General features: G+C 47.7%; 1 protein-coding gene across 1 annotated transcript in view; it reads left to right on the forward strand.

The window, feature by feature from the left end:
* The window catches only part of TIAM2 (TIAM Rac1 associated GEF 2), a gene marked incomplete at both ends in the record, with an annotated part of 110653 nt that overhangs the window by 73451 nt on the left and 10661 nt on the right, over positions 1-26541 (forward strand). Inside the window, 4 exons of the mRNA XM_079716560.1 lie at positions 21028-21207; positions 23828-23896; positions 24428-24553; positions 25448-25556. Of these exons, the coding sequence (XP_079572686.1) occupies positions 21028-21207; positions 23828-23896; positions 24428-24553; positions 25448-25556 (484 nt within the window). The remainder of the gene's footprint in view (positions 1-21027; positions 21208-23827; positions 23897-24427; positions 24554-25447; positions 25557-26541) is intronic.

The raw sequence follows: 26541 nt of genomic DNA on the forward strand, positions 1-26541 counted from the left end.
GGAGGTGTGGGGTGCCTCACGCCCTGCAGCGGGAAGACGCCGAGTGGGTGGCTTCCTGGCCACAGCCTGGGACTGGAGGGCGTGCCCAGTGGAGGAGGGGACATGGTGGCAGGGGGAAGAAATCTCACCGGTGCTGGCCTCTCTCTCCACTTCCTCTCACAGCCCCTACCCCCATCGACGTGGCTGTGGTCCTAAAGGGGTGTGTGTTAGGCCCGGTGTGTCCCTGGACAGGGCACACCGGCCGATGGAAGGGGGCTGTCACTGCTGGCTGAGAGCTGTGGGCCACTTGGGGCCGGAAACCCAGAAGCTGCCCCCAGCTGGGTGATGCCTGACGAGGGCCCAAAGGCCTGAGCCTCTGCCTTGGGGGCTCCTAGAGCTCCGACGTGGGGCTGGCTCGCCCAGGGGGCCCGGGCCCTGCGCTCCCGTGGGATGTGCCCGTGTGCAGGCAGTAGGGTGCGGGGAGCCCGACGGCGCAGGTCTCGGCTCGGGGAGGCCTGGGGTGGGGCCGCCGCGGCCCCTGCTCCCCGGCTCCACCTGTGAGGTGGGGACCCCAGCATCCGAGGGCTCACTCAGCCGCCTTCCCTTTGTGCCCCGGTGGCGGGGGCTTTCCTGTGAACTCGCTGGCTGCGTGTCCCTCTGGCCTCTTCCTTCACTCTGTCATCCGTTGTCCCCAGCCCTCTGCGTCCCCAGCCTCCGTCCCCTGCTTTCTCGCTCTCCTCCAGGCTCTCCCTTTCCATCCTGTTTTTCTGGGCAAAATAAAAAGTTGTCATGGCGAGGCATCTGCAGAGTCACACAGTGGAGGAGAAGAGGCCCTCCCGCCCCCCGCCAGCGGCAGCGGCTGGAGTCACCGCGGGCGGCTGTGCCGTCGGGGCCCGGCAGCTGGACGGACGCGCTCTGGCTCCTCTTGCTGACGCAGTGAGCACAGTCCCCTCCTCACACCGCGGGGCACTGAGGCCAAGTGGGGCCCAGAGCCAAGGCCACCCAGGGTGGACCCTGACCACAGAGATGCTGCAGGGCCAGGCCGGGTCTTAACCCGATGACCGACCCGCCACACTTACTTCTGATGCGGGCCTCTCCCTCCTCTTCCTCCCCTTCGGAACAGCGGGGGCTGTGGTTTCGCTCCTGTCCTCTCTGGGATGCGACCGCAGAGGGATGTGCTGGTCCTTTGCAAGGCGCCGGCCACCCGCACCTCGGGGCTGGACAGGGGCCTCGGCCTGCTCCTTGAGACCTCGCCTTCGGTGCCGGCGCCTGGACTCGTCAAGGAGGGGGCTGGGCCGCAAGCTCCCTGTGCTCTGTGCTGGCTGAGGAGTGGGCCGCGTGCTCTTGGATACGGTCGTGGGGGAGAGGTCATGGCCTCCATTTGTCCCCCATCCTCATCCTCTTCGGCATTCAGCCTTCTATGTCTCCATCTTTCTTTCTGGGCCTCCTGGATTGGACGTAGAGAGTTATAGAGACTTGAGTATAGCTCTGCTTTTTTGGAGGAGAAGAAAGCAGGGAGTCTGAGTTTCTCAGGCCAAACCCTAACCTCAGTAAACTCCGTTTGCAGGCTCTTGTGTATGCTCAGAGGAAGCCTCCTGGATGGCAGGTGGCCTCAGAGGAAGGACACATGGGATTTTGCCCCAGGTCTCACAAGGAAGTCCCTTTGTCCTTGGATAAGTCATCACACATCTGTGTCTGTGCAGCTGGGGGCTGGGGCTGTCCGTCTTGGCGGCCCGTCCTGGCTCCGAGCAACTGTGGACGCTCAGAAAATTGCTCAGATGCATATGTAAAAAGTCACCCGCGATTCCAAGGGAGCTCATTGATCTTATGATGTTTATCCGTGGATTCCCCCCCTTAGGAATCGATGAACTCTGGGTTCAGAATTCTGACTTGGAGTGAACATCTGAATCATCTAGCTTCTGTCTTGACTTAATATTATGGGCATGACAGAATCAATTATCAAGTACCCACAATAAGAAAAGCACTGCGTTTATGTAGTCAAGTGACATTTGAGCTTTGTTTTCATCTTCAAGTCTAATTGGTTGGGTGGGGTTGGCTATCAGTGCTTGATTCTTTTAATGTGCTAGGAGATGGAGGACCATCAGATACATAACAACCCCTCCCTAGATGGCAAAACACTGCTAAGTTGAGACAAGGAGGCCATATTGATGGTGGTGGGCAGACATCCCTGGATTGTTAACACCAACCGTAACGCTGTGTGCTGCTGTCAGAGCATTTCAAAAAGTTTTATTTTCTGTAATTGGTGAAAAAAAGTGATCTGGGGGGGGACACGCATTTAAATTTTGATTCCAAAGCAAAATTGTGGAAAACTCATTTTTGTAAAGTGAGCCGCTGCCTGAGGACCAGGAGGGGTGGTCTACATGCTCAGTCTGGGGGGTGATCAGGCAGCCCCTGCGTTTCTCTTCTGAGAGCATCACCCCGGCCGCTTCCACATCGGCAGGTGAGCTGGGTCTTAGCTGCTACCCGCTCCTTCCCTTTCTTTGGAGGGATTTACAGCCATGGTTACAGTCTAACTCTGGCTGGCCACTGCTTGGGCACCGGGAATCTTCATCCATCTTATCTGTAGTATCTGCCAAGAATGGGGGTAGCATCACACTGCTTGTTCATTCCTTTACTAAAATCTCCTTCACAAAGGTGCTCTCAGCTGCTAGCCGTTGTTGAGAGCTCTGAGATAGTCCTTTAAATGTTCTGTGTACGTCGAGATGGTAGTCGAATGAACCCTCTGATTGTGCTGGGTCAGTGAAGGTGTATTTGAGTCTGAGTGCTTTTTTGTGATTTTCATTACTCACAGCAGATTCTCACCTTTTGATAATGTCCCAGCCCCACGGGGTAGCCGCTTTCACTTTTAAAAAGAAAAAAAAAATGTTGGGAAAGTGTTCCGAGTCATTTGGCAATTTCCCCCGTGCTCTCCTCTTGGAGTGGATTTCTGTGCCACCCTCCTTGGGGCTGGGCGGCTGGCGGAGGGGAGGTGGGGGGACACGGGGGACTCTGCCTGGGAGCCCTTCACACAAGCAGGCGGTAGTGTTTTCACCCAGATCCCGGCTTCCAACTGCTGAGAGTAAAGAAGTGATTATTACTTTTGTAAATCAATCTCCTGCTGTTCTTTTTTTTTTTTTTTTAACATCTTTATTGGAGTATAATTGCTTTACAATGGTGTATTAGTTTCTGCTTTATAACGAAGTGAATCAGTTATACATATACATATGTCCCCGTATCTCTTCCCTCTTGGGTCTCCGTCCCTCCCACCCTCCCCATCCCACCCCTCCAGGCGGCCACTAAACACCGAGCTGATCTCCCTGTGCTATGCGGCTGCTTCCCACTAGCTATCTGCCTTACGTTTGGTAGTGTATGTATGTCCATGCCTCTCTCTCACTTTGTCAATAGTATGAAGAACAGGCCAACAAAAACTGTATTTGACGTATAAGATGTTAACATTAGGGGAAACTGATGGAAGGAGAATCCAGGAACTCTGTGTCCTTTACAGTTCTTCTTAAGTCTCATATTATTTCAAAATAAGAAATGTTTTTAAATGGCCAAGAAAAATCCATTTGTCACTAGCATGGGAGACCGGAGAAAATGGGGGGTGTGTTTTCACAGGTGCCCCCCAGTTCTTTTCTCCTCTTCCTTCTTTTGCTCGTCGCCACCTCCTTCTCTCTTATTTTGTTGGTTCAGCCTCCAGTGCCCCCTCGTCCCCGTGGCTCACCTTCCCTCACGCTCTCAGATCCTTGGCTGCCACCTAAGTTCTCTTGTGTTTTCAGAAAACAGATGTCAGATGAGGAAGCTCTTCCATGTGCAACTGCTTAGGAAGTCCCAGCCTGGCACTGGCATAGGCTGGGGGTTTCGTTCTGACTGCTTAGAAGCCACAAGTGTCACATAGCTTGAGGAGTCCTGCCGTCTTCCACCTCTCAAGCTGCTTTGAGCTGGCTGTGGAATGTTCTAGAATCCAGTCCCTTCTGGGTTCATACAGTCACAAGATAAAGGATAGTCAGATGAGAAGCCTGGCCCGGCCCCACGGCCTGGGGGTTCCAGGCATCAGGATGGGCATCAGGATGGGGCTGGGCATGCGCTGCTCTACCGTCAGTAGCCTCGTGAGATCTTGGATGTCGTGCTTTTATAGTGACTTTGCAAGATGGAAAGGCTGATTATCCAACCAGTAACCTCAGGTGAGATTTAAAAACAATCTTCTATGTCTGAGGCTTTAAAAAAAAAAAAGATGTTTTTGTTTGTTTTTTTTATTGAAGTATTGTTGACTTATAATGCTGTGTTAGTTTCAGGTGTATAGCAAAGTGATTCCGTTATGCAGAAAAGTTGTAAATGTACATTGTGTCACGGTCACATTGTCTCTGATGTATTTCAGTTTTACTTGAGGGTCTGTCTGTCTGTGCACCCCTTCCCTAGGTCATCACCTGTTCTCCTCACCCCAGGGAAGCATGGCTTTGGTTACTTTGTACTTATTGGTTTGTTATTTTCTAGAAGCTTGATCAGAATTGCCAAACCGTTTATTGAACATGGTTGTTGTCCTAGTTTAAATGTTATTACTTCCTTTCTGTTATTTAGTTAATGTTAAATTTTAGAGATGGGTTGGCGGTAAAGTCTCAGATAAATGTGTATGATGTGGGCATTGTTCCGTATGAGGTGATTATTTTTGAGACCCCCATCAGTAAGAAGCAATCCAGAGTAATGTAACAGACTGGACTATCACATTGCTGAAATCCAGCAAAAAAATTTAACTAAAACCACAAGTCAGGGGCCACGCAGGTTGTACCTGTGCTCACTCAAGGCAGATAGATTGTGCTTGGCAATACCCACACCCAATTAAGGCTGTCGGGATTTTAACAAATAATTTGATTTTTTCATATTGTTATGATTTTTTTCTCCCCAAAGCTGCGATATTTTTGAAACCAAATTCCAAACGTTATTTTCAGCTGCATATTAGAACTGAAAATCCAGGCCTTTTTATGCACGAAGTGGGTGTGGTGTGTTTCAGACAAATCATAGCGCCTGGACCCTTTGCCCCTAACCCCGTGACAGTGTTCATAAGTGACTGTGGGGCGTCCTGGTCCATGAAACCTCGTGGAGCAGCACTCACTGGAAATCAGTGTAACTGTTAAGCTGTCCCAAAGGTACCAGCCTCGAGAGGGCATGGGGAGGAGGGTGGGCTGCCGTCTTCCTGGAGCTGCAGCGGGGGCCCCATGTGCCGATCCGTCCAGGTGGCCACCTCGGCTTGCTGGGCATCCATGACAGCTCTGCTTCTCAGTGGCAGCAAGAGATTGTAAATGGTAAAGTCGAAATGCTCAGGGAAGTTCTTTAAGAACTTGGAATTTGCACCAAATTCAGGCGGGGAAATGGCTTCCTGCATTACCCCAAAGCAGAGCATGTGCCCGTCTGCCTGTCCCGGTGAGGGCAACCATGGCTTGGTTTCTTCTGGAGAGTGGTTATGGGGTAGAGGCAAGCGTGCTGCCTGTTTGGTGCCTCCTTCCTTAGGGGTTGAGCCCCTTCGGTTGACTCTGATCATCCCCACGGCCAAGGCTATTCCAAACCGCACATTTGCAGTTCACATTAGGAGGGTGAGATACATAAGAAAAATAAGAGGATTCACTAGAAGGGTTTCATCCCCTGCTGTACTAATTTGAAGAGTAGAGGTTTATTGCTTAACTTGCTGGACCAGGCAGGAGGTGGCCCTGGGTGCCGGAGCCTCGCTCACTCTCACTGGTTAGTGGACTTTAGGAAAATCACGTCACCTTCTGAGGCCCTTATATCCTTACTCACTAAAAAAGAATGGGATTATATTGCCATGACAGTTCCATGGAAGTGAAAGGACTTTGCAAGCTGCCCTTAGCATGTGATACTCAGCCCTTAGCGTGCATTGTGAATTTTATATACAGCATCTCATTAAAACCCCATTTTCTCCACAGCAGCCCTATTGAGTAGATATCACGAGCCCCTTTTAGTGTGAGAGAACTGAGATGGGAGAATCTAACTCATGGTCCGGTCAGGTGTGGGGCAGCGTTCACAGCCAGCTCTGTTGGATGCTGAAGTCCATTCTTTCCCCTCCACCCATCTGACCAGTAAGGAGAATGTGGTGCTGATTATAGAGGAAAGGGAGAAACCAGATCAACAACGGTGCATTTAAATACCAGAGACATGTACTTGACTTAAAGGCAGAGCAACTCTATTTGTTCAATTGCGGGTATGATGTTAGAAATCCGGACACAACTTATTGATTCTTTAGCTTAATTTACAAATGTGGTTAAGCAATGTACATGTGTTATTTTGTTGTTGTTTTGTTTTTGTTTGTTTTGGCCTTTAAAGAATCTATTTCATAGAGCTATAATGAAACTTGCGGAGTTGTTATTGTCAACAAATTTGAAATCTGTTGCAGAAAAGTTCTCAAGTCCCAGACTACCAAGTACTAATATCTGATATTTGCATCTGACTAGTGATTAGTTTGATAATTTGGAGTGTAGTTTTGTACTAGGTGCAGGCCATATGTGAATGTTTTCACCTCCAACTTGTTTCTCAATAGATAAAATTCATGTTTTAAAATCTGTCACTATAGGAATAAAGACACAGACCTACTTGACAATGGACTTGAGGATATGGGGAGGGGGAAGGGTAAGCTGTGACAAAGCGAGAGAGAGGCATGGACATATATACACTACCAAATGTAAGGTAGATAGCTAGTGGGAAGCAGCCACATAGCACAGGAAGATCAGATGGTGCTTTGTGACCGCCTGGAGGGGTGGGATAGGGAGGGTGGGAGGGAGGGAGATGCAAGAGGGAAGGGATATGGAAACAGATGTATATGTATAACTGATTCACTTTGTTATAAAGCAGAAACTAACACACCATTGTGAAGCAATTATACTCCAATAAAGTTGTAAAAAAAAATCTGTCACTATATAATAACCTTAACATTAAAATAATACAGTATAACCAGTAGATACTGGTCTTTAAAAAAAAAAACATTTAAAACTGTATGTTGGGGGTACACGAAAGTATAGCGATACTGGAGAAGACCACATATATCTGAACAGAATTGCTCTTCTCTCCCAGAGCTGGTTGGGTGTCTTCCTCCTGCATCTTCAGTGCATTGGTAGCTGAGAGTCCCACCCTGGGTACATCTGCGTAGAGCAGAGGGTCTAGTAATATTGAATTTTAATTTTTGTCAGTAATACCTAGAGAACATTTCTCCATAAATTTATAACGTTCCTGATCTGAACGTACCTTTTACTGTTGGGTTTTCCATGGGAGCTCACTCCTTGTAGGATTTATGTAGACCTCCCCGCAAAAAATCCCATCCCCAAAGGGATAAAGAAAAAAGAAAACACTTGATTTGTAAGTAAACTTTTGTATACTTGCTTGCTTCTGCTTTATTTGCTATTTTTCCTGCTTTCTTTTTTTAACATCTTTATTGGAATATAATTGCTTTACAATGGTGTGTTAGTTTCTGCTTTATAACAAAGTGAATCAGTTATACATATACATATGTTCCCATATCTCTGCCCTCTTGCGTCTCCCTCCCTCCCACCCTCCCTATCCCACCCCTCTAGGTGGTCACAAAGCACCGAGCTGATCTCCCTGTGCTATGCGGCTGCTTCCCACTAGCTATCTATTTTACATTTGGTAGTGTATATATGTCCATGCCACTCTCTCACTTTGTCACAGCTTACCCTTCCCCCTCCCCATATCTTCAAGTCCATTCTCTAGTAGGCCTGTGTCTTTATTCCCGTCTTACCCCTAGGTTCTTCATGACCTTTTTTTTTTTCCCTTAGATTCCATATATATGTGTTAGCATACGGTATTTGTCTTTCTCTTTCTGACTTACTTCACTCTGTATGACAGACTCTAGGTCCATCCACCTCACTACAAATAACTCAGTTTCGTTTCATTTTATGGCTGAGTAATATTCCATTGTATATATGTGCCACATCTTCTTTATCCATTCATCCGATGATGGACATTTAGGTTGCTTCCATCTCCTGGCTATTGTAAATAGAGCTGCAGTGAACATTCTGGTACATGACTCTTTATGAATTATCGTTTTCTCAGGGTATATGCCCAGTAGTGGGATTGCTGGGTCGTATGGTAGTTCTATTTGTACTTTTTTAAAGAACCTCCATACTGTTCTCCATAGTGGCTGTATCAATTTACATTCCCATCAGCATTGCAAGAGTGTTCCCTTTTCTCCACAACCTCTCCAGCATTTACTGTTTCTAGATTTTTTGATGATGGCCATTCTGACCGGTGTGGGATGATATCTCATTGTAGTTTTGATTTGCATTTCTCTAATGATTAATGATGTTGAGCATTCTTTCATGTGTTTGTTGGCAATCTGTATATCTTCTTTGGAGAAATGTCTATTTAGCTCTTCTGCCCATTTTTGGATTGGGTTGTTTGTTTTTTTGTTATTGAGCTGCTTGTAAATTTTGGAGATTAATGTTTTGTCAGTTGCTTCATTTGCAAATATTTTCTCCCATTCTGAGGGTTGTCTTTTGCTCTTGTTTATGGTTTCCTTTGCTGTGCAAAAGCTTTGAAGTTTCATTAGGTCCCATTTGTTTATTTTTGTTTTTATTTCCATTTCTCTAGGAAGTGGGTCAAAAAGAATCTTGCTGTGATTTATGTCATAGAGTGTTCTATGTTTTCCTATAAGAGTTTGATAGTTTCTGGCCTTACATTTATACCTTTAATCCATTTTGAGCTTATTTTTGTGTATGGTGTTAAGGAGTGTTCTAATCTCATACTTTTACATGTACCTGTCCAGTTTTCCCAGCACCACTTATTGAAGAGGCTGTCTTTTCTCCACTGTATACTCTTGCCTCCTTTATCAAAGATAAGGTGACCATATGTGCGTGGGTTTATCTCTGGGCCTTCTATTCTGTGCCATTGATCTATATTTCTGTTTTTGTGCCAGTACCATACTGTCTTGATTACTGTAGCTTTGTAGTATAGTCTGAAGTCAGGGAGCCTGATTCCTCCAGCTCCATTTTTCGTTCTCAAGATTGCTTTGGCTATTTGGGGTCTTTTGTGTTTCCATAGAAATTGTGAAATTTTTTGTTCTAGTTCTGTGAAAAATGCCAGTGGTAGTTTGATAGGGATTGCATTGAATCTGTGAATTGCTTCGGGTAGTAGAGTCATTTTCACAATGTTGATTCTTCCAATCCAAGAACATGGTATATCTCTCCATCTATTTGTATCATCTTTAATTTCTTTCATCAGTGTCTTATAATTTTCTGCATACAGGTCTTTTGTCTTCTTAGGTAGGTTTATTCCTAGATATTTTATTCTTTTTGTTGCAGTGGTAAATAGGAGTGTTTTCTTAACGTCATTTTCAGATTTTTCATCATTAGTGTATAGGAATGCCAGAGATTTCTGTGCATCAATTTTGTATCCTGCAGCTTTACCAAATTCATTGATTAGCTCTGGTAGTTTTCTGGTTGCATCTTTGGGATTCTCTATGTATAGTATCATGTCATCTGCAAACAGTGACAGCTTTACTTCTTCTTTTCCGAGTTGGATACCTTTTATTCCCGCTCTCTTTCTTTGGTATTGGGAGAAACATTGCAGGGAAAAAAGGGCACCTTTTAACAACAGTAAACGTGTCCTAGTAGTGTCTGTCTTGTGGATTCCTACAAAAATATTTCCTAAGATAAAATTATTATATGGCAACAGTAATGATATTTAATAAGAAGACTTGGGACACTGGTAGGGTTATGTGCGTTAAGAGCAATGAAGGGCGGATAACAAGATGACGGTATTAGTCGGTGCTGCCATGAAGCCCCCCACCATCCCCACTCCCTATGGGTCAGGGGAGTCTGCGAGGGTGTGGTGGCCCCAGGCTTATGTTCCACAAGAAGGTAGACCAGGCCAACTATTTAGAGCCAGCTGAGATGTAGGGCTACGACAGTCTGGGAGCTGATCTAAGGTGCCCAAGGAGTATCATCAGAGAACTGGGATAGGGGCAACTGAATCGTAGTTTTCTGAGAATCTTAGAACTGCTCCCAGGGCTGAGGGCTTGGTCTGCAGCTGGGAAGCACATGTTGCCCTGCTTTTTGGTTTTCTAGGTAAGGCAACCAGGAACGCTTGTAGATTACAACTAGAAAGAAAATATAGTTCTCAAGGTACCAGGGCAAAGAGAGAGGACTCAGCTGGGGGACAGTCCGGGCTTAGGTGGGTGGGCAGAGCTGTCCTAGGCAGAGTCATACACAGCCTGAGCTGTTGGACCTCAGTGTGCGGGGCCCTCTTCCAGGATTCAACTGTGTCGTCCTCAGTCTTCTGTTTATAGTAGAGACTCTACCTGCCCAAGAAATTGGAGGCTAACAAAGGTTTTTCAAAGCTCTAGTCTCTCCAGAATTTGATTACAGTTGGTGTTGTTATTGACACATTTTCTCTTCAAATACAGTGACGAAGATAGCAAAAATTCTCAGCTCAGTAAATTCTCAGAATATGTAGCACTTAAAGACCTTTGCTGGAAAAACTGCTCAATAATATATTATCAATCGCCAAGAATAAAGTTAGAGGCACAACTCTTGAATAGAAATGTTGTGTTTGGAAAAATCGGCAGTAAACAAAACCAACTAGAATAATAGGGTTCAATGAAAACATAAACCACTGAAGGGAGAGTTACTGTAAATACACAAGTTTAAACTAATTTATGTGATGATCAGAACAAAAGTAGGCTGTGAGAGAAAACCAGAGGAAGAGAATTAAGAGGGAGCTAAGACCTGAGATAAATACCTATGGATGGGAAAGTGAGTGAGGGTAAGACAGAGAAGTCATAGATAGACAAGTGTATGTTTTCCAAACCGTGAGTTGAAAGATATTGGTTTAGAGACTTCTTGACCTAGATAAACATATTTAGAATGAATGTTAAATGGTATAATCACAATAGACCTTAATACCCCAAGTCACAGGAAAAGCAAGCTGAATTCTCCCATGCATCAAAAAGCAACACAAAAGAAAGCAAAAACTGTTAAAGAGAATTTGAGTTGTTTCTCTGAGCCCTGGATCTGAGCCAGGCACACAGGTGTTTTTTTTTGTTTTGTTTTTTTGTTTTTTTTTTTTTTGCGGTACGCGGGCCTCTCACTGTTGTGGCCTCTCCCGTTGCGGAGCACAGGCTCTGGACGCGCAGGCTCAGCGGCCATGGCTCACGGGCCCAGCCACTCCATGGCATGTGGGATCTTCCTGGACCGGGGCACGAACCTGTGTCCCCTGCATCGGCAGGCAGACTCTCAACCACTGCACCACCAGGGAAGCCCCAGAGTCATTTTTTAAATATACACTTTACTCACTGAAAAATTTAGAATAAAGTTTTATAGATTATTTCAAGTTTTAATTCAGACTGAATTTCAAAAGAGAAATCTTTTTTGGTTGGGCTCGGCTCTTTATCAGGGACTGGCAGACTTCTCCTGTGAAGGGCCAGGTAGTAAATATTTTAGGCTCTGGCAGCCATTTATGTCTGCGTGTCAGTGCGGAAGCAGCCATAGACCATAGGTAGATGCATGAGCATGGCTGAGTTCTGATAAAACTTTATCCACAATGACAGCAGGCAGGCTAGGTTTGGCCTGAAAGCTATAGTTTGTTGACTCCTGCCCTGATGGTCCGCCCTTAGCTCACCTGCTTGTTTCAGAGTGGGTTCATAAGAGTCTCTTTTATACCATTTTTGCACTCAGAAGTCAAGGAAAAATTCTGGCCCACACGCATCTTCCTTGATGCGCAGGTTTGACTATACATCAGGAGTAAGCCATATCTTTTTTCCTGGGTGAAAAATGGGAAAGAGAGAACACAGTACCTGGCATAGGATCTGTTAGATAGGACGCGCCGATATTTGTGAATTACATAAGAGTGATATTGAAACACCCGGTATTTTATGTGAAAGAAGCGCCTGCTCGTGTAGAAATGCTGCCCTATAGCCCTTGAAACATCCTTGGCTGAGAGAGCGTATCTTATTCATCCCTGAATTCAGATCAAACTCCAGTTAAATAAGGAAACTGAGCAGAAGGCAGGCAGCAGGCCTGTTTCACACGGGCTCTGGATCACTGGCTCCCTCCCGGAGGGGGTGACTCTGCCCTGGGAGCCACGGAGCCACACACGTGGTGCTTCCCCACCTCCGGGCACACGGCTCGGACCTGCCTTCCCGGGGGTGTGTCTCCTGAGGACGGGCGCTTCCTGCTTGGTACACACAGGTGCCCTCTGCCTTCTCAGACGCTGCGCTCTCTCTGCACGGCCGCTCTCCAAAGGTGGAGTTCGTCTCCTCCTCTGCCCACCTGGTGAAGCTGCAGCGCGTCCCACCGGCCCTCCATAGCCTCCTCTCGTTTTGGCTTTCCCCAGAGCCCTGTGCCTCTGTCCAGATACTGTGGGTTCCACTTTTTGTCACCCGTCCGTGTCCTTGTTTGCCTCTCTCTGCCGGTCCTCTCACTCCACCTGATAGTCTTGCATGAAGGTCAGAGTTTCCCTCTTTTTTTTTTTTTTTTTTAAATTTATTTATTTTTATTCTTGGCTGTGTTGGGTCTTCATTTCTGTGCGAGGGCTTTCTCTAGTTGTGGCAAGCGGGGACCACTCTTCATCGCGGTGTGCGCAGGCCTCTCACTATCGCGGCCTCTCTTGTTGCGGAGCACAGGCACCAGACGCGCAGGCTCAGTAGTTGTGGCTCACGGGCCTGGTTGCTCCGTGGCATGTGGGATCCTCCCAGACCAGGGCTCGAACCTGTGTCCCCTGCATTAGCAGGCAGATTCTCAACCACTGTGCCACCAGGGAGGTCCAGAGTTTCCCTCTTTTGTGTTCAAGCCTCATCTCCAGCACCTAGAACAGAGCCTGGCCTGGAGGAGGTGCTCAGCGAAAAGTTAGTAAATAAATGGAGTTTGATTTTTCTGGCCCTTCCTTCAGGGAACTCAGAGGACATTTCTCCTTCTACGCTTGTAAAAACAACAGAACTTGGACAATTAAACTCCCTGTGCATATTTTAACTTCTATGGAGCCCCTGGCCTCTGTTGATCCCTTGCACTGCGCTAAGTAGTTTTACCTGTTTCACCTCATTAAATCCTCTCAACGACCCTATGAAGCACGGTGCCTGCTTTATAGGTGAGCACACTGGGTCAGGGAGGAGTGAATCAGGACTGGTGATTGCCGAGTCTGGGGTGGTCACTCTGGAACCCGTGTGTCTAAGTCTCCTGTCTTGGAAAAAGTAACTGTCTCAGAAAGCTTCGCCCAGAGCATGCGCTGAGGCCCTTAGTGTGAGCTTCACACTCACGGGGGGTAATGACAGGACAGAGCTCAGGTGGCAGGTGCACACCCCACCCCTCTAATGCTATCCCAGCTACTCACCCTGCCACCTGCTATAAGGTGTGTACCTAAGGGTGGCCCGCGACCCCGGCACACACTCCAAGTGGGTTTCCTCTGCCGCTCCCCGCCCCCGGTCCCCCGAGAGCAAGGCCTCCACCTCTGTCCGCTGCCCCATCTGCCCGTGTGACCGGACTTGGCCATGGGCCACGGCTGGGCTGGCCTTCAGTTCTTGGCCCCCTCCTCAGCCCCAAACTGTGCGTAGGGTGGGTAGCTTTGTTTCCCTTGAGTCCATCCTAGCTTCCACCTTGCTTTCCCTGACCGTGCTCCGGCCACAGAAAGTCACCCTGTTCTGTTCCCAGGCCCCCGCGCTGCTTTGGGCACCGGTCGACCTTGACTGACCCGCTGCCAGCTTGTCTTCCCAGCCGAACTCTGGGAGCTGGGAGCCCAAGGACTGTGTCAGTCTCGTCCATCACTGTGTCCTCCTAGAAATAGGCCGCCTCTGCCTCAAATCATTTTTGTAAAGCATCAGGAAAGGATTCCGTTAAGAAATTTCTTTTAAAAATTAAACCACTATAAAAAATGAGAAGATATAGATAAGCCAAAGATTAAAATGAAAATAACTTGAAATGCAGTGTTAACCACCGCATTTATGATATATATTATTCTGTTAGAAAAATCTATGCACATATGTTTACATGCAGTAGATATACATAAAAGTCACTTTCCAAAATTCAGACCTACCTTCTTCCCTTTCCAGTAAATCATGTCCTTTTTTGGTCAACAGACGCCGATTTCTCCCATCATTAGTAATTGCTGCATAGATTTCATTGCATTTTTGTACCATAATTTAGGTTAATCTTTGCCTTTCAGCATAAAATAAGAACTCTCATCTGATACATTTACATTTAATTTTACATTTTTTAATTTCCACTCTGCCTTTGGAAGTAGAACTGTCTGGTCTAGAAAACAAAGATTATGAGCATTTTCTCATTCTTCCTGTACCATTTTGTTAAGTATAAGAAAATCTCAGGCCATTAGTTCCCCCCGCTCATGCTCTGGACAGTGAACTGGGGGGTCTGTATGAGCACAGCTGAGCATACACCATGCAGCCACACCTTTCCAGTCCTAGACTGTCCCTGAGGACAACTGACTGACTGCCCAGGGCCTACACCTTTTTATTTTTTTTCTAGCATTCTTTCTAGGGATGGTAGAAATAGTAGAATCTGGTTCTTCTGATTGGTGTCCTGGTAGGATGAGCCTCTGCAGACGTGACCCAGCCTGGGCTTCCATCCCCATCAGTGGCCCAGCAGGGAGAGCTGGTCTGTGTGACGGAGGGAGAGGAGGACATGGGTGGCAGATGGGGGTCACATACTGTGTATGACCAGTTAACCAAGCAGTGTGGGGTACCCTCCCTTCTAGGTCCGTGTCCTGGCTGAGCCATGACTGACCTCCCCTCTAAGTAAACCTCCTTTCCCTCTAAACCAGGGATTCAAAAGTCGAGCACACTGCAAATGCTGTCATTTACCTTTCAGCATTTCCCTGCAAACTATTACCCCCAAAACCGTTTTTCTTCAGCTGAAAGTGTTTTTGGAGTCCAAGTCAGACAACAGATGCCTTTGACAAAAGAGTTTGCAGTACCCGAGGCCCCTAAGTGAGGACAGGATTGCAGACTGAGCCCGGAAAGAAGGGGCGGAGCTCAGCTGCTGACGAGGCGCGGGGCCCCTGGTGGGCGCTGGTATTTCATGGAGTAGCTACGAAACCTCGGTCGTCGTCCGGGAATGGTTCCGGATAATGTGATGTACTTTTCCCAGCTTAGGTTTCAAAACCCACCGGGAAATTGAAAAGCCTCAGGTAGCAATGCCTTCAAAGAAGAGCAAAGCAAACATCAGAATAGTTACGCTCAGGGGAGCAGATCTTAACTAACCCAGGCCAGGAGGAGCTGCCTGATGCTTCGGATGAAAAGCATTGAGCCAAATCGAGGTTAAAAGGGTCACCTACGGGATTCCAAGCTTGTCTGAGAAAAAGGCTCAGCCCCCGCCTTCCTCCAAAGAGAATCTGGGGCAGGGCGCTTGGTCATCCTGAGCAGTTTCATTACCACCCCCAAGAAATGGGGCTCCTGAAAAAGAGACACATTGCAGCCCTAACACAGGGAAGCAGGTGTCCGTGTTCACACGTTTAAGACACAGAAACAAAGATAACTCTGTTTTAGATGTCTTTCCCTGCCAACTTTATCAAGTTGACAATTAAAAATTATATATATTTAAGGTGTACAACTTGATTTGATATACGTATACGTTGTGATGATTATCACGGTCAGGTTAATTAACACACCCGTCACCTCACATAGTTCTTTTTGTTTGTTTGTTTTTGGTGAGAACATGGAAGAGTGACTTAATTCAGAGGTCCTGAGTGAGATGTCCCTCATCTGTAAATGAGATCAAATCACTTTCAAGCAGGGATCAGCCTTAGTGAAAACTTAAAAGCCTGAAAAAAATTTTTGTGGGTCAATATCACTACTTTTTCATATAGCATAGTTTTAGGGAAATCTGTTTTCATTAAATTTTAAAAATGAATTCATGAAGAAAAGATCTGTTTGATGCTGTCTTATAAAAGGCAAGGCCCCCGATGAACCCAAGGTTCTCAGCCTTGATCACTATGAACTGGGAAATACCAGTCTGGGTTTCAAGTTCCAGTGTGTTTTTTGTTCTGCACAAGCGCACACTGTCTGGCTACTGAATCCGCATGCATGCCCAGCCCTGATTTGTGAACATCTGTCTCTTGCTTTAAAAGCAGCATCCCTGGGGATGGAGGGGAGTGGGGTTCAGCCTAACAGAAGTCACAGTTGTGCGCAGATGTGGGGAGCTGCATTTGCTTCCCTGAGCAGAGATGGCCTCCAGAGGCCGGTGGCTGCATCCCGGGCACGCCTGGGGTGTGTCTGGATTCTCCTGGGGCTGGGAGAGCCCTGACGGCACTGTGGGCAGAGGCAGCCAGAGCAGCAAGCCTGTTTTGCCCATGCTCTGCCAGATACCCAGGGAGTGGTCGGCACCGTGCAGACAGCTAGAGAGTAGGAGGATCCTGTGCCATCAGGTGCTGCCTTCGCACTCGGCACCTGTAGTCTCAGCTGGTCGCATCGTAAGGACCGAATGCCTGATGGTTCTAGGAGAACACCGCCCCCTGGGTTTGTCTTGTATACAGCAAGTGCTCAACAAATCCAAGTTCCCCTTTCTCCGTGGTCCAAATGGCAATTTGAGGGGTTACTTGATGGGCTAGGTAATGCTTCCTCTCTCTCATCAATAAGGAAATTGAAGGTGCACAAATGAGTCTTGCCCAGCACGCGTGGAGGACTGGAGGCAGAGCCAGGGCTAGAACTCGGTTCCTCTCAGTCTTGTCGGTGCTTTTCACCTCCATCACCACGCGTACGTGTGAAAATATCCCAACCGAAATAGTCGTTGTTCCTAGAAATTGCTTATCAGATACACCCAGAATTCTACCTTTAGCAGTTCAATTTTATCACCATCGCTAAGAATGGAGGAAATGAAATATAACCAACCAAGTGACTCTTTCAGATACGATCTAAAAACACAGGTACAGTTACTCTTCTCCTCTTAGTGGCTCTGCCTTGTTTGACCCCAGGTAATCCTCACAACCTTCCCTAGACAGCAGCTAAGGTGACTTTGTGGCACTTGAGCACTTCATCATGAGCACTACCTTCAAAAGTACATTTGCCGTGAAACTCTCAGCTAACATTTACTTTTCCAACTTAATCTTACCAGAAGCGTTCTCAACATGGATCCTGATTTTCTAAAATGGCAAGATACTTTATTTTTAAAATCTCGTTATTTTAACACTGCATTGTTAGGTGTGATTTTTGACATCCCAGCAAGGCAAAGCTGCAATCTCACCAGCTGCCATCTCACTTATGGTGCATTTTGTCAGATCTTATTTTATACAGTATATGTGAGCTATTAATTTGGATTCTACAGCCCTGGAAACTGTTATTTTTCAGGATTACAGAATTGCATTGTCTGAGCTTGTGGTGCAAATACCAGTATAGAGACTTCAAATAAGTAAGTTTGAGAGTCTCAGTATTATTATCTTGGGCTGTTGGACTGTGAGTGGAGCCAAACCCAGAACACCAGGTGCACAGGTGTGATTCTGCCTATTTTCCTCTTATCTTGTGAGCTCAGTCCACACACCTTTTACGTGGCCATCTTGTGGTGCAGACCCTGGGGACAACATGATCCTCCCAGAAAGCGCAAGCAGAATGCTCGCTCTACTGATGGGTAGACCAGTAGTTCTCATGTGAGTCACACAGCAGCATACCTGGGGCCCCAAAGATTCTGATTCAGTTGGTCCAGCCGTGGGTGTTTTTTAATAGCCCCTCCCAGAGAGCAAACGTGTGACCTGGCTTGAAGTCTCGTGGGAAGCAGGAAGAGGAGGAGAGAACTGGGGCTGGTTTGGTGATGTTCCCTTGTGCTTCATTGTGAGGCTTATGTCTGGGAAGACAAGGAAAGCCACCCTTTGGCTGCACTGCTCTGTTTGGCTTTTGCTGTGTCATCAGGCTTCTAGGGTAAGACTGAACAGTTTGGAGTTTCTTCAATAATGAATCCTGAGATTTGGTTGTTTCAAACATGTTATGAGACATTTTGATAGGTCAAGTTGCATTCTAATTGGTGCTTTAAGATCCACATCTGTGTTCTTTTTTTAAATTAATTTAATTTATTTATTTTTGGCTGCATTGGGTCTTCGTTGCTGCGCGCGGGCTTTCTCTAGTTGCGGCGAGCGGGGGCTACTCTTCATTGCGGGCTTCTCACTGCAGTGGCTTCTCTCATTGTGGAGCATGGGCTCTAGAGCGCAGGCTCAGTAGTTGTGGCTCACGGGCTTAGTTGCTCCGTGGCATGTGGGATCTTCCCAGACCAGGGCTCAAACCCATGTCCCCTGCATTGGCAGGCAGGTTCTTAACCACTGCACCACCAGGGAAGCCCCACATCTGTTTTCTTGTTCTTTGAAAGTTTACTCTGAATGAACATCTTCTGATAGGCAGTACCAGCAATATGCTAGTGTTATAGTTAAGGATAAAAACAGGGGGATAATATGTCTACTTAAGGAGGACCATTAGTGCTTACACATGCTTTAACTGTTTTAGAAGTAAATTACTTCAGATGTGTCTGTGTGTCTAGTTGGAGGTTTAGTATCTGTTACATGGTTGATTTAACTTTTGCACCAAGATTAATGTCAAAATACAGGAGAAGCAATTATATGAAATAGGCCAGCAGTCTGGGAGTTCTCATCGTAGACATCTGCGGGGGCCTCACTCTCACCCCCGCCTTGAGTTGGGCTCTTTATGTTACTAGGCTTATCCTCCACCACCACCATTTCCCTCCACCTGCCGCCTTTGGCTCATTCCGTGGTTCTCCCTTGGTACACGCTCCTTCCAGGACCAGTTACAACCCACTCTTCGCTGAAGCCTTCCAGACAGCCTGTTCCAACATGATGCTCCCATTCGTCTAACGTGTGTCACATTTCTCGTTTGTTCCACACAGGCTCGTGTTGGTTTCCAGTCTGCCGTAGGCTGCGCTTTGGTGTTTCTTGGCAAATCTTATCTCCTTGTGCAGGGGCTGGTTTCTGTTTCTTTGGAGGCAGAGCAGATCCTCAATTGGTTCCCACCAGATTGAATTGAAAGTCTAGGGCTTCCCTGGTGGCGCAGTGGTTAAGAGTCCGCCTGCCGATGCAGGGGACACGGGTTCGTGCCCCGGTCCGGGAAGATCTCACATGCCGTGGAGCGGCTGGGCCTGTGAGCCATGGCCGCTGAGCCTGCGCGTCCGGAGCCTGTGCTCCACAACGGGAAAGGCCACAACAGTGAGGGGCCCGTGTAACGCAAAAAAAAAAGAAAGTCTAGCCAGAAGATCAATGCCAAGTGTCAGTGTTGTCTGTTTCCATCATATGAAGACACTGTGTTGAGGAAAGGCGGGTGGGGTGTAGAACAGGGAAGGAGAGAAGGAGGGAGGGCAGGTGTCCTACTTTTACTTTGAGGCACTTCAGTGTGTCACGTGACAGCTTTTGTAACAAGTCGGCCACTGAGGTTGACCAGTGTGCTGTGTGAGTTGTTAGAGTTCTGAAATATCCAAGCAAAGAAAATGAATTCAGTGAGAATGAAGAGGTACTTCTGACTGGTGCAGCTTTTTACCCGAGACAGCGTGATGGAGATCAGGCATGGAGACATCTAGCTGAAGAAAGGAGAGTTTTAGTTGAGGGACAGAAAGTTGCCAAAGATGGATGGATATTGGTCATTCGTGTTGGGACTAAGCTGCTCTGTTATTCAATAATAACGTCAGTGCAACAGAGGTGGACTCGACACTGAGCACCTGGGGGCGATGACAAAGAAAGGCAGGACCCTGCCCTTGACTGGCTTACAGGCTGATGGGTGGTAAGATGGGCTGGAACTTGTGTGTGGGAGGAATGGAAAGAAAGAGAAATAGAAAAGATACTTTGAATATAATCTGATCATGCTCCAGGCAGGTAGAGGCCTATAGGAGGAGACACATTTGAGACCTTAAACCATCAGCCTGAGGCAGGAGTGTACAAATGGGGTCTCTCTCCTGGAAAAGGCTTTTCATGCTGTGCTTTTTTTGTGTGTGTGTGTGCGGTACGCGGACCTCTCACTGTTGTGGCCTCTCCCGTTGCGGAGCACAGGCTCCGGACGCGCAGGCTCAGCGGCCATGGCTCACGGGCCCAGCCGCTCCGCGGCATGTGGGATCCTCCCGGATGGGGGCACGAACCCATGTCCCCTGCATCGGCAGGCGGACTCTTAACCACTGTGCCACCAGGGAAGCCCCATGCTGTGCTTAAATCTAAGCAGGAAATTGCACAGAAGGCTGTTCATCCCTGCAGACATTCCCGCTCCTTCTTGTCCCTCTTGTCCTGTGTGATTCTATTCCCACTACCTGGAATGAGAACCCTCCCTTCCCCCACGTCCTGGGTCTGACACGTCTGCTTCCTGCTAAGAACCTGCTCAAGTCTCCCTCCCCCGCGAAGGTTCCCACGGAGCCTCACCAGGCTTCCTGTGTCGTCTGCTCCCCGTCCGTGCCCTCCACTGGGCGCTGCACCCCTCAGCGTGGGGACCTTATCCTTCCTACACATCCTGCCCTCTACTACCGTTCCTAGCTGATGCAGCAGCTCAAACTCTCACTCCTAATGCTGCTACGTGGCCCGAGGCTGCAGAGCTCCAGGGCTGGATCTGGGGGCAGATCTAAGCCCCTTGTGGTCAGGCCGTCCTAACACTGCTGCCCCGCCGCCCCGTTCCTGAGTCTCTCAGGACCGTTCAGTGTGGGAACTGAACTCTGTTAGGCCAGCCGTTGAGGGGACAGAGTGGACCAAGTGAGTCCGTCTCTCCTTGTGCTCTGACAGAGCCATGACCTTGATTTCAGAGCAACCTCAACTGTATTGCAGAGGGTTAGCTCTGTGCCTTATTATTCTCTAGTCTCAGCACTAAAGAAGCACCTGTCAAACAGCTACTGTGAAAGTGAAAAAGCATCATGGGTAAGTACTGAACAAGTGTAAGTTCATATCTTCACGACCAGAACCTTGAATGGTAGCCAGCGTCGTTTGAGATGAATGAAGCCGGATGCCCTAGATAAATGCCCCGTGAGACTCCTGAGAGGGCGCTGGGCGAGGAGAGAGCCCCTGTGTCTTTGATGGGCTGTTGATAATGATGGAGAACGTCCTGTGCCTCTTGTTCCCTCCCAGAGTGCTGAGCAGATCGCCGCGCTCTGTAGGAGTTATAACGACACCCAGACCAACGGCATGGAAGGACCAAGGGAGAGTCAGGACCCGCCTCCGAGGCCGCTGGCTCGCCACCTCTCGGATGCAGATCGCCTCCGAAAAGTCATCCAGGAGCTCATGGACACAGAGAAGTCCTATGTGAAGGTAACAGAGGACGCTGCCACAATTTCCTGCTCCCCTCCTGTGACAGCCAGTTGTATGTACGTTGGCAGGGGTCTCCAGGTATCTGCCGGGGACCCTGCCACTCACGAGGGAGACGCCCGCTCCCTGAAGTGCCGAGCTGCCGAAGGGGAGGGCGAGAGGACGGAAGGGCTCAGAGGGCTTTTGCAAAAATTAGGTTCCCCGGTCGTTTTGTTACCGAGGTCGCCTTCACTATGGGAACAGATGTTCTGGTTTGTCATGTGCCATCTGTGGGAAGGGAGCCTGGACCGGTTTAGGGAAAGGGGGAACGGAGATCACTTTGGGTGTTGAGGAACCAGGGAGCGGCTTGTCTGCAAGCAGCTGCTGGAACGGGCTCCAGAGCGCAGGCGGCCACCACGCAGGACAGAGCCCCGCAGTGGAGGTGCCGGGGCATCTCGCAGGCGTCCCCAGCCATCACACAGGGCAGCGGCCGAACCTTTCACTACCCGGGGAGTTCCTTTATTCATCTCAGAGGCTTCAGTTAGTAGTTTGAGAAACATTTTACAAAAAATGCAGGTGCCTGGGAAGACAGAGTTCTTTTGCTTTAAGTATTTGCTGACGGTTTGGAATGGTTTTAAACTCATCTCATCGGCCAATTGCTGGCAGCAGTGTGGGAGCTGAGAATCCAGGCCTGGCCTTGCCTTCACCTGCTGCAGTGGCCTTGGGCGGCTCCCTCCAAGCCCCTCAACTGGGGTCCGAGACAGGGGGTTCTTGTTCCAGCTCTAACACACTGTGTCCGTGAATTAAGCCTTGGTGCACACGCACACACACGCACACACACACGGCTCTCACCTTCTTTCTCCACAAGACTCATCTGAGCTTCCCCTTTCATTAACATCACTGTCATTTTATCTGAACTTTGCCGAAAGCCTCATTCACAGGCAGCCCAGGAGAATTACCCATAGCCTCTTCTTTTGGTCCCGTAGGGGAGAAAGGAAAACTGCAGAGATGGCAGTTCCATTTCATTTCCCACTGTGTCTTTTCCTGTATCGAATGTGGGGAGATGAAGTGAACATTCAGGGGCTTCCAACAGTGACCTTGCCCAGCAGCTCTGTGCGCTGTGGCAGCTTGATGACGGCCGTGGTGTCCTCACCTGCAGGGTCGAGGGCATAGTTGAGAGCGGAATCCAAGTCCCTTTTTATTTTTGTCACTGCCGTCGTTATATTTTAATGTTAGACCACTTTGAACGGGAGGGTCACTGCCTCGTGACACTGGTCTAGGACTGAGACGGATGCTCTGGGCGAAGTGCATACAAAGGGTGGCTCTCCCTTCTCTCTGCGGGAGCCCTGCCCTTTGTCTCCTTGCCCCCATGTTGCGGCTCTGGCTCCGTGGCTCAGCGAGGCCTCCCTCGGTGTGTCACTGCTCCTGGGTGGCAGTGACTGGCTCAGGGAGTGACCACAGCCCACCTCTGCCTCTGACAAAATAACCAGTGCCTCGTGCCTATGGTGATTCTCTCTCTCTCTCTCTCTCTCTCTCTCTCACACACACACACACACACACACCTTTTTCATTTTTTCATTTGTTTTTGCTGACATTCAACATGGACTTTTACTTGTTTTGTAACCTGGACCTCTGCACATGACTTGGCGTTTTCAGCATTCATGTGTTCCCTGAGATAAGATTCAGTGACTTCTCACCTCTCCCTGCTCTGCAGCAGCCGCCGTGGGGTCTGGGGAGGTCGGGAAGGCCAGGGTGGATTTGATTTTGAAGCACTCAGTGTCACAGGCCTGTCCACTTGCTCTCAGGACCTACACCACAAGGCTCTGGAGGCTTCTGGCTTTACCAAGCTCTCCAGAGCTGGATTTCTCCATTGTAAAATGAGGCACATGTAGTCACCTACTTCTCATAGTTTGGAACTCAAAATTCTTCGGAATAAATGAAACAAGAAAAAGAAATCTTTTCTATCACTAAATTATATCCTGATCTTGGCTTCAAATTATTTAAAAAAAACCTTTATCTAAAGAGTTTTGTAAATACAGTCAACTCCCACTATTCAGTACTGTTGGAGCCCAGTTTACTGGAGATTCAAAGATGGCCTAGACTGTAAACATCATGCCTGCTCATCTTCAGAAATGTTTTCTTGCATTTGAGCATGGGAGTTTGAAATTCTGCTCATGCGTCAGCCCCAAAGCTGAAGAGCTCTCCAGATCTTGTCCTGTCTGTGTCGGCTCAGCTGTCCATGCTGGAGCTGTCGCCTTGCTCTTTGAGGCAGAGAAGGAAGCCAGGTCGGCCAGCGGATGTGGCCACACCTGACAGAGGTACCTGGCCAGAACTCACTTCTCTGAAGGGAAATGAGTGTTCCTGCTGCAGCAGCCGAAAGAAAGATCCTGGTTCTGCCAATAAGACATTCAAATACGCAGAGTAGGTGATGGAGCTATAAAGAAAAATGTGGAATCCAGATGCGGGTCGTATTGTGTGGTTAACCCCTCTGAATTAGCTGAGTGGGAACCACCACTTTCAGGGTCAAGCGTTTCAACCAGACATAAACTTCATCGTTCCTAATGCAAGTCTGAGCTGCAGCCCGGGCTGCTGGAAGCGCTTGGGTATTTTGGAGACTTAAGGGTTAAAGACTTCTCTCTTTCAGGATCTGAGCTGCCTCTTTGACTTATACTTGGAGCCACTTCAAAGTGAGACCTTTCTTACCCAAGATGAGGTAAATACCTTCCCTTAGTCCATTGACCCATAGGTTAGTCTCAGTTTGCCTTTTAGCAGACCTAGATTTTATCTACCGATCCGTAAAGAACATTTGAGACTTCAGGATCTTCAGAGAGACCCAAGCGTGGCCTCCTTCACAGCCATTTATGTGGCCTCCATCCCGTGAAACACAGTGCCAAGAGTTATAAATGACTGTGCCCCTTTTGTAGTAGAAGGTGTCCCCAAATTACTTTTTAATACATGACTTTTTAATGTTAAATCACAGTAATTAGTTCTTTCCATTTTCCCCCCAGTTTGAATTCTGAAAACTTGGCATCCGCTTCAAGTTATTTTAGTATTACAGGGACCGGGGCAGTCAAAGTCTCTGTGTATGAGCTATATCCCCTACTGAATATGCCGTCTTCTTTAAAGGCTTCACTTCTGTCTCCTTCTTGGTGAATGACGTAATTCACTTATGCATCTGGGACTTGGAGTGGTATCTGGGTCTTCAACGCTAATACCCTCTTTTCAAATTCTGATCTTCACGTAGATGGAGTCACTTTTTGGAAGTTTGCCAGAGATGCTTGAATTTCAGAAGGTATTTCTGGAGACTCTGGAGGATGGGATTTCAGCATCATCTGACTTTAACATACTTGAAACCCCCTCGCAGTTTAGAGTAAGTATTTTAGACTTAGGTTTAAAGCAAAAATAGGTGGGAACAGTGCAAAATTCTCCCTTTGAAGAGAAAGTGTTGTCTCTTGACTATTGAAGAGGTAAGTTTAGCGTTCTCATTGCATGGCTTTCCTCTGGCAGGTGGTAAAAGAAGCCTCCATTTCTCCCTAGAGTAAATGCTCTGTGACTCAGACGTCTGGGCAGCACAGCTTTTATGGAGCCTGCCTGCTGTTGACATGCACGCTCCCTACTCAGCTCTACAGAAGGATCTGTAGGGCGATTGCTTCGGAGGCAAGAGCACCTGCAGCCGGTGCACCTACCTGCAGTAGGTGATCCGATTCTGCGTCTCTGTGGTCATGTGACACTGGGAGGAAAGCCTAGGTTTTCACTGGTTCTGAGAGAGCCTCCTCTTCTATGGAGCCCTGTCTCCAGTGTGGCCGTCGGTGACTGGCAAGAGGTCCCTCCAGGGAAGGACAGGCGGAAGGCAGTAGAAAGGGACCAAGGAAGCACATAGCAAGCATCATTTGTCCCAAGTAATGCAGAGTCAGCTTTATTAATTAGCCTCTCAGATTATTTATATCCCACCGTGTCAGATGTATTTTTTATAGAACTTTCTTTCTTGTCCTTGATTGCGCACTGTGTCAATGGGCTCTGCTGCCAGAAACTTTTCAATCAAACTGAAGCTCTGCTAGAGGGACGCCCGGGCTGTTCTCCATCTACTGGGCAGATGGGGCCGCCCTGGGCTGCTTTTAGTCAGTGCCCTCCCCGAGGCATTAGTGCTCTGGTGTCCGAAAGACAAATGCCATGGAGACAGCAAAGCAGTCAGACACCATGCCAGGGCCAGCAGACAGACACTGATTAAACCACGCCTGATGTAACTTTTCCTCTTTCCTTCTAGAAACTACTGTTTTCCCTTGGAGGCTCTTTCCTTTATTACGCGGACCACTTTAAACTGTATAGCGGATTCTGTGCTAATCACATTAAAGTACAGAAGGTTCTAGAGAGGGGTAAGTTGCTCATACCTTTTATAGCTATACTTTTGAAATCGTAATTGTTAATAAAATCCCACACGCAGCAGTGAAGTTCCCTTAGTTGCGTGCTGCAACTAAAGACCCAGTGCAGTCAAATAAATATATATATATATTTTTTTAAAAGAGTAAATTTGTATTCGTCAAGTAGGGATAAGTGTAATTTTAATGGATTATGCTCCATTGTTGGCCTTGAAATGGACAAACATTAAGTTTTCAGTTTATTTCAGTGTACTGGTGACAGTGAATGTGTGTACCGAACAGCAGAGATGTTGCTTTGCCATGGGTCACTTTGCTGTTAAATTGCATCTGGATTCTTTTTGCACCAAATGCCTTGCTCTAAAAACTTTTAACCAACCATATAAGCCGCTGGAGGGGCTAGAAAGCAATGTATGCCATTTTCTTTCTTTCTTTCCTTTTAAAATTAATAATTTATTTTTATTTTTGGCTGTGTTGGGTCTTCACTGCTGCGTGTGGACTGTCTAATTGCGGCGAGCAGGGGCTTCTCTTGTTGTGGAGCACGGGCTCTAGGCATGTGGGCTTCAGTAGGTGTGGCTCGCGGACTCTAGAGCGCAGGCTCAGTCGTTGTGGTGCACGGGCTTAGTTGCTCTGAGGCATGTGGGATCTTCCCGGACCAGGGCTTGAACCCGTGTGCTCTGTTTTGGCAGGCGGATTCTTAACCACTGTGCCACCAGGGAAGTCCCTTCTTTCCTTCTTGTTAACCTTCTTAAGCCCGAGGATCCACTGCAAAAAACCAGCACCAAACAGCAACCACCAAACTCACAACAAGTGTGTAAACTAAAATTAAAGCCTCTTTGGTGAAATGGGTGCTTATCGCAGGCCACATTCTGTCACTTAAGTACCTTTCGTCTCTCCACATTGTTATCATCTTATTTTATTTTATTGACTTTAATTGAACATTTTTATTTTTGACGTCCAAGTGGACCTGGGTGACCAACCTGCA

This window comes from Hyperoodon ampullatus (assembly GCF_949752795.1).
Source record: "Hyperoodon ampullatus genome assembly, chromosome: 12".
In the NCBI taxonomy this organism is placed as follows: Eukaryota; Metazoa; Chordata; class Mammalia; order Artiodactyla; family Ziphiidae; genus Hyperoodon; species Hyperoodon ampullatus.